The sequence below is a fragment of the Pterocles gutturalis genome, unplaced genomic scaffold, assembly GCF_000699245.1.
Source record: "Pterocles gutturalis isolate BGI_N339 unplaced genomic scaffold, ASM69924v1 scaffold20130, whole genome shotgun sequence".
Taxonomy (NCBI): Eukaryota; Metazoa; Chordata; class Aves; order Pterocliformes; family Pteroclidae; genus Pterocles; species Pterocles gutturalis.
Window position 1 is genome coordinate 13,002 of NW_010141550.1, and position 13,991 is coordinate 26,992.

The window sequence follows — 13,991 nt, forward strand, 5'->3', positions numbered from 1 at the left end:
TTCTGGGTCAGGAATCTAAAATCCTGAAAAATAAGAAAAAGCATTTGCTGCTGGTGTGAAATAACACAAAACACTTAAAATATAATAGAGGTATAAAGTCCATTAGAAAACAGAGTATTATAATATTGCCATACTTTTTTTATATCTCTCTAAATAGTTAAATGCTTTGAAATTAAATCCTGAAGTATGTACTTGGTTTCAGTGTGAGGTTTTTTTTCCTGTGTAAGATTAGGGGATCACCCCACTGTGTTTCACAGTTGAATCAGTTCTTTCTGACAAATATGGGTAACTTTCCAAACTGTTTACAAATCTGGGATATTTTTCAGTTCTTGCTGCCAGGAACACCTCTGTGATCTATGTTCTAGGAACTGTACCTATAGCTTCTATTTGCTTCATCTGAAGATATGTGAATTTAACACGTCTGGGAGAAGTTTGTGTGTGGAAATCTAAGTTGACTAATCAGATAAAGGCTTTCTGAGACTATTTCTCAACAAAAATATTGTGGCCTATTTGTATAAAGATAAACTAATTTTAAAGTAGACCATGACTAAAAGTATTAAATAAATACCTGATTAGCGAAAATCCACTGATCTCCTTCCATTGCGTGGCTGAAAGAAAAATATTCAATAAGCGCTCTATAAAACTGACCTCACCCAACTTTGTATGTACGGAAATTGGTAAACTCAGTTCTGTCAGTGTGACCATCATTAAAGATAAACTTGAGACCAGTTATTGTTTAATGTATATCTACTTCTGGAGGAGAATTATACAGTAAAATTTACTATATATCAATTGAAGAATGGATTATGCCCATCTTGTATGACTTTACGAGGGGTGAAAGCCACAAGAAGTCAAAGAGACCATTATCCTTCATTCTTTTTGCTTTTTCTTAAGACGTGCTTTCAGATCATCGTTATTATTGCATTATAAATGTTTGTTGCAATTAACAAACAAATATATAAGTCACTCTCAATTATTTCATTTTTAGACTGTGTTCTTTAATATAAGCAAAGAGTTTCTCCCTTTTCACATGGTAATTTCAGAAATATTTTGCACTACTGAGGGACTTGATACAATTTCTACTAAAGCAGATTAAAAAATTCTTACTGAGCTTAATAGGGATTTGGTTTTTACTCTGGCATTGTGAATGCACCAATGTTAGTATTACCCATAACTTGGCCTGTCATAGGAATTCTAAAGATCCAAGCCGGATACATAAGAAATGTAACTATTCAAACTTGCTGTCTTTTCATTAGAATCATAGAATCATTTAGGTTGAAAAAAGACCCTTAAGATCATCAAGTACAAACATGGCCACTTTCTTATTTAAAGCCATTAGCCTTTTATTTAAATAGAAAAAAAAATACTAACCAAAATCAAGAGAGTTGTTATTAAGTCTGACTTCCCATCTTTAACTTGCTCAGTTTTGCCAAAATGGAGGAAAAAAATGGCATAAAAATGAACAGAGTAGTTTTATTCTTATTCTCATGAGAATTTCTGTATCTAGTTTCTAACATTACTGGTCAAAATATAAGGAAAATGGGAAGGTCAGGCCCAGTAGCTGTTGTGATACAATGTGTAAGCATGGCATTCTATTTATATCACATGCAAATGTACTGTGCTTTAGAAGGATTGTCCAAGATGCCATATTTTCTAGAACTTTCTCTGAGAATTATGGATTGAGATGCAGCCCTGAGGAGAAGAACTTGGGGGTGCTGGTTGATGAGAAGCTCAACATAACCCAGTAATGTGCACTTGTGGCACAAAAAGACAACCATATCCTGGGCTTCATCAAAAGAAGTGTGACTAGCAGGTCAAGGGAGGTGATTCTCCCCCTCTACTCTGCTCTTGTGAGACCTCACCTGGAGTACTGTGTACAGATGTGGGACCCCCAATATAAAAAAGACCTGGACCTATTGGAGAGAGTCCAGAGGAGAGCCACGAAATTGGTCAGAGGCTGGAGCACCTCCCCTATGAGGACAGGCTGAGAGAGTTGTGGTTGTTCAGCCTGGAGAAGAGAAGGCTCCAGGGAGACCTAATAGCAGCCTTCCAGTACTTAAAGGGGGCTACCGGATTGATGAGGAGGCACTTTTTTATCAGGGAGTGTAGCGATAGGATGAGGGATAACAGTTTTAAGCTGAAAGAGGGTAGATTTAGATTAGTTATTAAGAAAAATTTTTTTCCTGTGAGGGTGGTGAGGCACCGGAACAGGTTGCCCAGGGAAGCTGTGGATGCCCCATCCCTGGAGGTGTTCAAGGCCAGGCTGGATGAGGCTTTGAGCAACCTGGTCTAGTGGAAGGTATTTGTGCTTGTGGCAGGGTTGTTGGAACTAGATGATCCTAAGGTCCCTTCCAACCCAAACCATTCTATAATTCTATGATTCTATGACTTACATAATAACCAATGACTTATTAAGGCATAGCACGGAATCATACATACACAAACATTAAGATATGTAGAGAAACTTCCCACTCTGCCTTTATTTTAATCCAAGAAACTGTTTGGAGAAGATCTTGAGTAGTCCTGTAGGGTGGGATGCTCTTAGTTTAAAAAGTCACAATAGTTCTTATTGTAACTCACTGGTCTCTCTGCTTTTTGTTTTGTAATGCTCGTCATGAAACAAAAATTAAAAAGTTGAACAAACCATACCCTGTACAAAAAATAGCCTCTGCTTTGAATCCCCCCAGGTCCTTTAAGTTCTTCCTGAAAAAAAATAAAATTAAATCATATCTACTCTTGGAAATGAATACATATAAAGAGGTTGTTTATGTACACATTAAAAGTATTTCTTCAGTACTGCTATACAGTCTTGCCCCTTAAGACATGCTTGATGTATATTTCTCCATGTCAGTAACAAGAAGTTCATGTTGTTGTGTAGAAATAGCAGAAAACATATGAATTAGGGCCAAATTGCACGTCAAGTTTGGCTCAGTTCAGATTGCTTTAGAATGGTACTAGTAACGATGAGCAGCCCTTGCCTTCGACTTTCTAGGTTTCATTACCCAGACACAACCAGAGAGTCTTCACGGTAGTGGAATCTCTACGGATAAGTATCAGAAATCAGCAGCAAGCTAACCCTTCCCGAAACACATTCTGTGACACCAGAGTCAGACAGTCCAATGAAAGGTGGGGACCCCACGGGACCATGGGGGCTTCCTGCTCCATGGGGGACCAGAGTTCCTCTGCAAATCTTCAGCAGGGTTGCTCTGATCCTCTACTGGCTTTAAAGTTTGCCTACGCCATTTCCTCATCAGCCCATCTGGTAGAGTCTATTGGAAGGACAGATTTGTAGCTTTCTCACATTCAGGCAATAATTGCACTACTTTTATTATTGATGGCAGATTATTTCAGTGTTTTCTTAATTTTCTTATAGACTGGTATGGCCTTCAGGAATAACATTTAAAGAGGATTTTAAACTCTTATACTGACATATGCTGAAATCTGCTATATAAACAAATATGATAACTGTAAAATGGATTCATATCAAAGATTTATCATGACATGAAAATAAGTGAGGTGCATGCAAAAATACCAAACCCAAATGAGTTTGTAAAGGAAATTGATTCTGGAAGATGCTAGCACTTTGTAAACATCTGGTGTTTATGCACTGTACAGGAGTAAATAACAGCTTTAACAAGGTGACTAGTATTCACAGCAGGAACTGGGAACACAAAATCAAAAAAGCTGCTTTCTATAGAACACAATTCAACATAGAGCTGTTTTAATTGTTTCCTTAGATTTATATTAATATTATAAAATGGTTCTATTCTGTAAGTGTTGGCCATGTCCCTACTGCATCACGATTACAAATTAAAGACTACTACTTATCACAGTGCAAAACAGTTGTAATTCTAACTGTTGCTGTTTCCATGTACCACTAGTTAAGAGTACAATAATACAAATAATAGGAGACAGCTCTTTTAAGAATTAGCCACTTGAAAAGATGACTAAGGAAACACATAATAGTCATAATCATTCATTCATTTCTACTTTAAAAATATGCTGAAAATAAGGTACCTTGCAAAAAGAAGCCCGAGAAAATGTTTGTTTTTTGCCACAAAGTTATATCTGCATAGTCTGGCATTTTTTGCAGACTATAGCATTTTTGTCAGTTTTTTAAATTTCCTTTGAAAGAAATATTTCCAAACACTATCCTAAAAAAGGACTTTTTATATCAGTGCATGTTTACACTTTATGTCAGATAGCTAGTATATATTTTATTTTTTTTCCTAAGGATTTGTAGAGTATGGACTTTGATGTTTCTTTGACGTAAAAAAAAAAAAGGCTAAATTGCATGTCAAACGATGTCTTCACAGCTCTTAAACAGAAGCAATTTATTAGATTTCATTTGCGAGTTGTTATGTGTATTGTGACTCTCTAAATATATATATATATAAAGACATATGATCTGGCTGATATACTCTGTAATATTTGATACTATTATTACTTGGGAAAATATCCTTATAGTTTCTTTTTAAGCCCACTAAAATAAAAATGCCATGAGGAGGGTAAAATATGTTGGAACATGCTAAATATGCTATGAATTTTAGGTTATTGTCTGTTAATTAATGTATTCTATTTCCATTAATTATGCCTTCAACCTCAATGGAAGCAAGTTCAGGATGTTAAAGTATTCTAGCAAGGAATTTACTGGATTTAAAAGGCAGTTTGTTTTCACCTGCAGCAATTCTGTGTTCTTGCATTTATGCTTTCCTTCCCATTCTTTATGATTTGACATGTATGTTTATTGAAAAACACAAAGAGCAATTCCAAGAATATTCTTTGCCAGTATATAGGTCCAATAGCATAAATACAGTTCACATCAGTGTCATCACAGAAGGAAAATTTTACTCTGTATTTTCCTTTCAGATGTGTAATGGATTAAAATTTTCACAACAATTTTAGTCCATGAGCAGATGTACCAACTCTTTAAGTTCTTATATGTGGGCAGGTTCTGTCACTGGATAAGAAAAATGTGCCATTAGTTTTTACACCATTTCTCCATGTTTACAATGCAGTAGAAATGTAGGAAGAATAGCACACATTTAAAAACAGTCTCATAATTGCTCAGTAAGCAATCACACCCTTTTTCCCTTCCCCATGTAGTTCGCAATTGGATTGACTTCTGTGAGATCCTTCTTTTAGTTGTTACCTCTTCACCTACACATTAATACACATGTATAATATTAAGACAGGATTTAAACAGTGACATTATAATGTTTTCTGTTGTGCTCACCATCCTTTTCCTAGTGACTCAGGGCATGCAGTTGAGATTATGCAGTGATCTGAAGACAGGGGTAGATAGCATTTCCAACCGCAGCCATGACTGGATGAAAGCTAACATACATAATCATGGGATTAAGAGTTAATTGAAAATGTGGGAGTTGCCAACAGAGCCTTTATCTGGACTAATAAAGGAGAAGTCCTACTTATGGGGATGCCACTATCTGAATTCTAAATTCTGTCTTCGTACACCTAATTTAACTTGTGCATCAGTGAATATAAGGAATCATATCAACAATTCTAAGGAATAACCAAGCTGAGGGTATTGTAAAACAGGAAGAAGCTGGGTCTTAGATTTTGGTATACTTCATTACACAGGAATCTTCAGTATTCTTATAAAGATTCTTATGTATCAGCTTGCATTTTTCTCTTCTCTCTATAGCTCCATTAAAGAGATAGACATTAATATCGATCTGCTTTTTGATTTCTGAAATTTGAAATTGCATTTGCAGCAAATATACCCACATTTTATGATATTTTGGAAACAATGGGGCTCTTTCTCACTATGTGAAACTTTTGTTCCAAAACATTCTACTTTTCTGCAGAAAATTAATTCCTCAGAGAACTTTCTTATCTGAACCTTAAGTTAAACAGTAAAATTGCCTATAAATTGGAAATTCTTAGTGCTATAAGTCATAAATAATGCATGTTTAAGGAGTAGATATGGTTTGAATTTCAGAAAGAAACCCCCTAGAAAATATAACTCAAATGCAATATAACGGTACAGATAAATTTTAAAATATTCTCCTTTTTATAAAAGACATAATGGATCCATTTTGACACAAAGGCTATGTGCTCTGCCACTGTTCTGTGTTAAGTGTGTGTTACTTCAGTGTTTTTTTTCATTTTAAATGTTAAATATCAGTAGGATTATTTTTCATTAACTTAATATAAAAATATTTCTAGTGAAAATACACTAGTGTGATAATAAATCTTGAAAATAAAAATGTCATGAGCAGAAAGGTCTACAAAGACATTTTTAGAAGAGCTAATGAATCAAAGCATGAGAATTTAAGCATGCAGACTTAAAGATTACATACATCCTCTTTGTATCTCTTCGGTCTTCTTTCATTAAGCTGGGGAACAAGTTGCAGCAAAGGATGCAGGACAGACGACTGAGAGGACACGAACACAGACACATGAGCAACAATGAAATTCAGACCATATGATGCAAAAAAATTTCTTCCTGCAGTATTGGCTTATGGACCTAACATGCACCAAAAAAACGACTGAAGATACTAGTTGAGAAACTTATTTTTGAACATTCTGACTTGACAACAAACAGTCACTAACATTTGTATTTACACTATGAATGTGACTCAGACAGCAATGGAGGGAAAAGCTGTGCATCCTCACCTTTACTCATTGAAAGATCAGAACTGATTTGATCAGTCTCTGTGAGTGGTACAGAGAACATTTCCATACACTACTCCCACTAACATCTAACATTTCAATTATTTCCTGTTATGGAAGTTAGCTGCTTCAATGTCCATTGTACTGAAAAGTTAATTTTACTTCAAAATAACTCAAATCTCTGTGAGAAAAAGGATTTTTTTTTTTTTTACTAGAAAATAGTTTGTAGGAGGGATCCATTCTCAAGTAAAATTTCCAACCATGATACTGATCACTCTACCTAAAAGACAATCCTGAAATTCCTTGTGTTCAACATGCTTGCAGACAGCCTGGTTAAGCACAGACGCATTGTGTGCAGCGTAAGTGCACCCCCGGCAAAACACAACCCTGTGGGCTTGTGGAGAGAGGTCCACAGGGAGAAATAAAGTAGAAAACCCATGTTTCATCAACCAATTTCAACCTTCAACTTCTGTAAACCTAATTTTAAAAATAATGGGTTTTTCATAAAATACTTCTTAGAAAAGTGGTACAACAAAGAGAAATATAATTTACGGAATAACTAGAGTTACCTATTTGCTTAAAAGGTAAAATTAACTTGCCTACTTGGAGCCAATTCTGCACTGTCTGCCATAGGTAGGCAATGTGGCATCATAATATCTAAAGAAGTAGAGGTCTGGTGTGTAGTGGAGGAGTTAAAGGGCATCCCAGCTGGCCACCTGGGCTCTGTCTTACAGTCAGTGGAGAGAGGTTAACACAGTCAAGGAGTGATGGATCTCACCTAAGTTAGTATCTCTGAGAACTGGGGTAGAAAATAGTCAACTGAACAGCTAAACCAGAAGTGAGAAAGCAGTAATTTCTCAGGGCAGGCAGGGGCAAAGGTATTCCAGATGAAGACGAAGGGGGATGCAGTAACCTCTTAAGCAGGAGCAGCAGCAGAAATAGCTCATTTCACTGTGCCCTGATTACCATTAAAACCTCCAGAGAATCTCTATCACGAAAACACTGACCCCAATATCAGCAATATCACCTGCTAGGAAATATACCACATATTTCTGAAGAAATGTAAAGAACAAGGCAAAAACGGACATTAACATATAAGAATGATTGTTAAGAAATGAGAAAACATGAACATGTTTAACTTTCTCAAAATCCTACGGTGCACAGAAAAACCACATGGATGCACAGAAACAGCAGATTATGTTTGCACTTGTCATGGTTTCAGCACTTTAAATGCAAGAATGGAACACACATAGTTTATTTGTTGGTTTATAAGAATATTTTTATAGCAACAATTCTAGACTATTTTTAAAATAATATTTTTCATTTAAAATATAACACAAAGTCTGAGTGAGACTTAAATACTCTTATGCCTGGTACATATTTATGACATGCACAAATAAATACATACAATTTAATTAATGATGATTAAAAATTAATTAAGAGTTCTATTTATTTATGGTCATGTTCTCAGTTTCTATAATTCCACAGTGTTTCACTGCATATGTTATGTTCCAGTACCAGAAAAAAGCATTTGATCTTATTCTTAAATGTTGTAACTACAAGATTAAGATGTAGTTGGAATGTTTAGTCATTTTTTTTTCACACCTGTAAAGTATTGATGATCCTCTCCTGTGTTATAAAACACATCCTGTATCTTAAACATGAAACTTCCAGTTCTGAGCTTGCTATACCATTGGAAAGACTATTGCAAAAAGGATCGTTACCTTGTATTTATGTACAACCACATATGTACTCACAAGGAGGTGCTATGCCACTTACCATGATGTCTGAGTTGCCTGAGTCATGAGTCTTAGAATAATGAAATAAGAACTGTTTGAAAAAATTAAAAGTGGGGTTTTACTACAAACCAGGGCAAATGTATTATGATTTTCTTGACAATTTTAGTGTGATCATAAAACATACATAGAAATCTTACCCTTTTGGTGTTGTCTTTTTCATCGAAACTCTGTGGGAATAATAATTGGTAGAGAGGCTTTTATTTGTTTAAAAAAAGAGAGCAATGGACAATTTTGATTACATTATAAGCTTCTCAGTACTGGATTGGAATCTTGTCCTTTCTTGACAGATATATTACATGTCTTTGCTTATCAATGTGACTACTCTTTTCAAACTCTGTAGAGAGCATTGATTACTCTCCACTAGAAGGGCAGACGGGTTTAGCAGATGCTCCTTTGTATATCCCTAGACTCTCCTAAGTAAATTTATTTCTCAATTGAGAGCTCATAATTTTTCTAATCTAGGGCAATAAAAACACCTAAAACCTTGTATCCAACCTGGAGATTATTTTCCAAACATTGGAGTCTCCCTGTCATCTTTAACAGATTTTGGATTAGGAAACCTAGAGTTTCAGAGTAAGAACTGATAGTATTGCTTCCAGCACTGAGTGACACTTCAGATACTGGCTCCTCAGAATTCATTGTAGACACCAGCACCCTGAGAGATCAGGCTTCAGAAATGTTAAGTAGTCTTTCATGTGTCTTACCTGTGGTTTCTGGAGAAATCCCATGACCAAAAAACAAAGTTCTTCCACTGTACTGGATGCCTAATGCAAAGAAAACATGAACTCAGGTATCACACTTCCAATCCCACTGCATATAACAAATAGAATCAAAATAATAAAGTAACCTCTGTATGACTCACCTGAGGCTGAGAATCTGTGGACAGGTAGGCAGAACATGCCTCGTCTATCTGTAAAAGTTCACATGGTCCTTTTTTAAGAAGTCAGATTAATAAAGACAAGTGAAATATGTATATTTTCAGAAACAGTTCAACGCAGATAAAGGCATGGCAACCTTTGTCCATCCTTATAAGTACATTCATGAAATATTTTGCATTCAAGGCAAAAAAAAGGCCTTAACCACATTAAAAAAATTACGCTTGCTTGATCTGAACAAACACATACGTATCTGCATCCTTTATTTTCTTACCCGTCTCATGCCCTTCTATGGACTATAGGTATGGACTATGAACTCAAATCTCTTCTGTGATATCTATGGACTATACAAAACTGCAAACAAATTACAAAACTAAAGCAAGTGATTCACTGAGAAGTCCTCAAACACAACTCTTCCAATTGGATTCCATATGACACATGCATCTCTTGAGTGATTACGATATCTGCCAGCACATCTTATGTGCTCCAGTCAATTTGTGTGAGTCACCAAGCAGCCAATATCCAAGGTTTGCACTGATTTCTTTGGCAAATGAGGAGCCTTACAAGATTTTGTTTGAAGGAGGTGGTTCCCAAATCACAGTACTAGTAAGATATATTTAATATATTCCAGGGGATCGAAGCACAAAGAGCACTGTGGAAGAAGTAATTGCTGATGAACTTAGATGTGTTAGCACAGAATGGAATGTGACACATAGACATAAAACCAAACAAAACCAAAAACCAAACCAAGAAGTCTCAATGCCTGTTTCATCTGGATCAAAACAAATGTCCATTTAACTCTACATCTTATCTCTGAAAATGGGCAAATGTTGAAAGCCAGGGAAGAGCCTAAGACGAGACCAGTGTCTGAGTAAAACCCATGCTCTCCAGCCACCAGCAATCTGTAGTGGAAGCACTTTGAGTCAGTAGTAGGTCCTTTGTAATAAAGCTCAGTGGGTTTCTGTGCTGTGACTTTGACCAGTCTGAGCCACTGCCACTGTAAACTTTTAGCATCCACAACCTGTGGCAAGGGTTTCCTAAACACTGCATGAAATACCACCTCTGTCTTGATCAGTCTTTTCTAAGCTACCTTCATTCAGTGCTGTCATGACCTTGTCTCAGAAGAAGCAGTGAATAAGTGATTCCCACTTGTCCTCTCTCCGCTGTTCATAACCTTGTACAGACAATTAATTTCATCCTCCTTCTGTTGCCTTTTTTCCAAGATGAAATAATCCCATAACACTGAATCATTTTTAGTGGAGTTACTAATTGAGAAGGGAGAAGAAATGGAATAAAGGGTATCTGAATTCATGGAAGTGATATTACCAGTGCTGAAAGCTCAAAGTATTCTGTAAGGAAAGGAAAAAATCTCCAGTACTCAAACTGAAGCTGCACAGCTTAATAATGCTAAAAAAACAAGAAAAATAACAAAAAAAAAAAAAAAAAAAAAAAAAAAAAAAAAGGCTTAGCTTTTCATTATATAACTTTAAAATTGTATCAACAGCAACCTCCATTGGTATGCAAGATTTTTTTTCCATTGAATATTTGATACAGTTATTCCAGATGGCAAAAAAAACTTTGCCAATCATCTTGTTTACAGACTGCATAAAAAAGTTGGTTTTTTTTTAAATGAAGAGTAGGCCATGAAATGGATCTTATTATTTTATTCTAAGTAAAAAGCCCTAAACAGCACTCTTTAGCAATGAAAACATTAAATGAAAAAAAAGCACTAAACAAATAATGCATATCTGAGTACTTCAAGACAAGAGATGATTCATTTCTCTAGAGAATCTACGAGAAAGCATTAGCAGAGGTAGTACAAAGTTAATAGCTCACAGAATTCCCCTTTCAAATAGTTTTTGTTGGTAACACATCCTCCCTGTTCTCTTTTCCCTTCATCTCTCATTTGTTTGTCTCTGGGTATATTAGCTCAGCTTCACTAATTTCAGAGTAAGGAAATGTAGAGGGAGAAATCAGCAGTGAATGAGATAAACTAAGCTGAAGTAATTTTGGAAGCTTATGTTAAAATTTTGCTGTTTCTTCTTGGTGACAGATTTTTTTGTTTGTTTCTTTTTTGGTTTATTTGCTTGTTTTGTAGTTGGAGGTGACTCTTGGAGAACTACCATAATTCAGTAGCAGGACAAGCAGGAGGCTGCTTTGTGTTTGACACAAGGCAAGGCAAGGTATCTCTCAGCTAATACCTGCATGGACAAAAGCAAGGGCTGAGGAAAAGCCACAGCTTCTGCTAATTCCTTTTTTTTAAAAAATACAAATAAAATGTAATAGTTTTTGTCATCCTTGATGCATCTTCTCCATAATTTTCTCTCCTATCTCAGAAATGTGGCCTGAGGGTAGGAGCTTGTGAGTTGTTTGGAGCTGGCTAAATAACATAAAGAAACAAAAGGATGTGAGAGACACGGAAAGGAACACAATACTTAGTTACAAAGTTCCCATATTTATGAACATGGGGTCATTCCTGGAAAATATTAGGTTCATTTAGAGGCAAGGCTCCTCCTGAATGATCCGCTAGTAAAGTAACAAACAGGGGAGAACTGATTCTTTTCACTCCAAGAAATTCTTCTGAACTGGTATGATTCTGTAACTGGTTGACTTAGGGCATACAGCTATGCATCTAATTCCCTTTCCATTGACCCTCTCCAGTCCTGCGTTATTCTTGCTACAATGCTAAGTTTTATATTGCTTATATTACACAATTTAATAGAGAATTTAGTCTTTTATGCATACTTTTTTCTTCACTGAAATCAAGAAGAACTATATGAACTAAGGGGAGCTGACAGTAAGGGAAGTGTCACCTGTAATGGCCTCAACAGGAAGAAATTTACTCTCTGCATCTGTACCCCTGGTGAGTCACTTGCTTTCTCGTGTTATCGGAAGCTACAAAAATAAATGTCAGCAGAATACTTGAAGGTTACAGTAATGCCAGGCCATGTGAGTTGCAGGCTGAACCCTGTCTGCGTGTTATGCCCTGCTGCTCCATCTGTTCCAAAAGGGCAGGGGAGAGCCCATGTTAACACGCATGTCACATCCTAAGGTCAAAACAAATGTTCATTTCACAGATGAGAGTGGAAGCTATGATAGCAATCAGAAGCAAAATGTTAGAGGGGCTAATGAACACAGTACTTATCTTTTGCCTAGTAAATTGAGAGGTTAGGATAGGATTAAATACAGTGTCCCAGCCCTGTCTGCAGAACAAAAGAAGTAAGAGGTAAGACTGGATGAGTTGAAACAATTCCTGCGTATTGCGTATGGACTATAAAACTACCGGACAGGACACTGTGTTGCTTCCAGGTACAGCGACTGCCTGGTCATTGACAGTTAAATGACAACTGTTATCAAACATAGCTCTCCATTGAGCCAAGACAATCTTTCCCTGGAACAATATCTCAACACTCAGCCTCAAATCTTCCTGAAACAACTGTTCAGAAAATCTGGAAAATAAGATGTTTCACTTATTTGCTGATGTGAGGATAGGAGATGTACAAGAGAAGCAGGACTGGAGGAATAAGCACCTGAACTCTGTGCAAGAGAAATACTGGAGAGTGATGTGTGACAGTAGCAAGGATGGACACAGAAGAAAAGGAAGTATGCCATATGGCAGATGATGCTTACCTCTTTCCACAGCTGCAAATCCTCATCTGCCTCAAGTGCCTGGGATGGCATTGGTGCACCTGGAAGCACAAACTGTGCTTAGCAATGCTGTACAGCAGTGGTCATTTGTGTAAGTATCCTATGTTGGTGATTTAAATAAAAACTCTGAACAACTGCAATGTCTGAGAGCTGCATGGTCCAAGGAAGTCTGTTGCCGCAGATGTTGTGGGGTTTCTCCAGTAGTTTCTGTCTGCTTTCTGTTACGAATTTTGGAGGAGGCTTCTTCACAAGTTCGGAGCAGATATGAACACCCACATGTCTCAGCAACAAACGATGTGGAAGTTACTCACTTTCAGTTTGAGTTTCACTGAGGGTCAGGCTAGCATTAGTCCCTCTCAACAATAAATAACAAGCAAGAAAATTTGCATGGCAGCTCTTGAATAGTAAGACCTGCTCAGGAAAACACATTCCAGTGCCTGCAGCCCTGAGTTTTCTGACAACTTGGCTCACCTCCAGCACATGCATCGCAAGTTGAGAATCTGGATCCTACCTCTTGCTTTCTCGTATGCTACAATTAAAGAATTAAACCTGGGCTAGGTAATGTACACTTGTGTATGAATAATGCATGTGATATGAACATGGTGTTTTTGTGGAGGTGATAGACAGTACATGTCTAACTAGTTTTGTTTCCTCTGTGTGGTGTATGTGATATGGAAAAGCTCAGTCCCTTAGGAAATTAAATGGGTTTTTAATTACATACTGCTGCAGTGATGCCATGCTTGGCTTGGAGGCAGCTCCTTTCTCCATCTCTGCCCACCCAGGATGCAGACCTGAAAGTCACTGTCTCTGGGTCCCTCCCAACTCAGCACCCAGAATATCCAACTTTCGACATTGTTATTTTATCTGGAAGTGTATTTCTAATAGCAATGTATTATCAGAGTCTCTGTAAATAACAGAAATAAACATCACTGAATTGTGAGTATACTACACACCATCCAAGCATGTTAGTGAGGGGCTGTGTTGTAACTCACCTGGGAGGGAGAGCGGTGCTGGAGAGGGTGGTGCTTTATCC

The 13,991-nt window shown here is 36.8% G+C and overlaps 1 protein-coding gene across 1 annotated transcript; it reads right to left on the reverse strand.

Annotated features, from left to right (window-relative positions):
• Positions 1-572: 572 nt before the first annotated feature.
• NMU (neuromedin U) lies at positions 573-12,991 on the reverse strand. The gene is made up of 8 exons (XM_010084074.1): positions 12,941-12,991; positions 9,298-9,345; positions 9,140-9,199; positions 8,573-8,602; positions 8,416-8,466; positions 6,324-6,398; positions 2,650-2,703; positions 573-608 (listed from the first exon to the last, which is right to left on the reverse strand). Exons 1-8 carry the CDS (start codon positions 12,989-12,991, stop codon positions 573-575), a joined length of 405 nt encoding a protein of 134 aa, XP_010082376.1.
• Between the last annotated feature and the right edge of the window lie 1,000 nt (positions 12,992-13,991).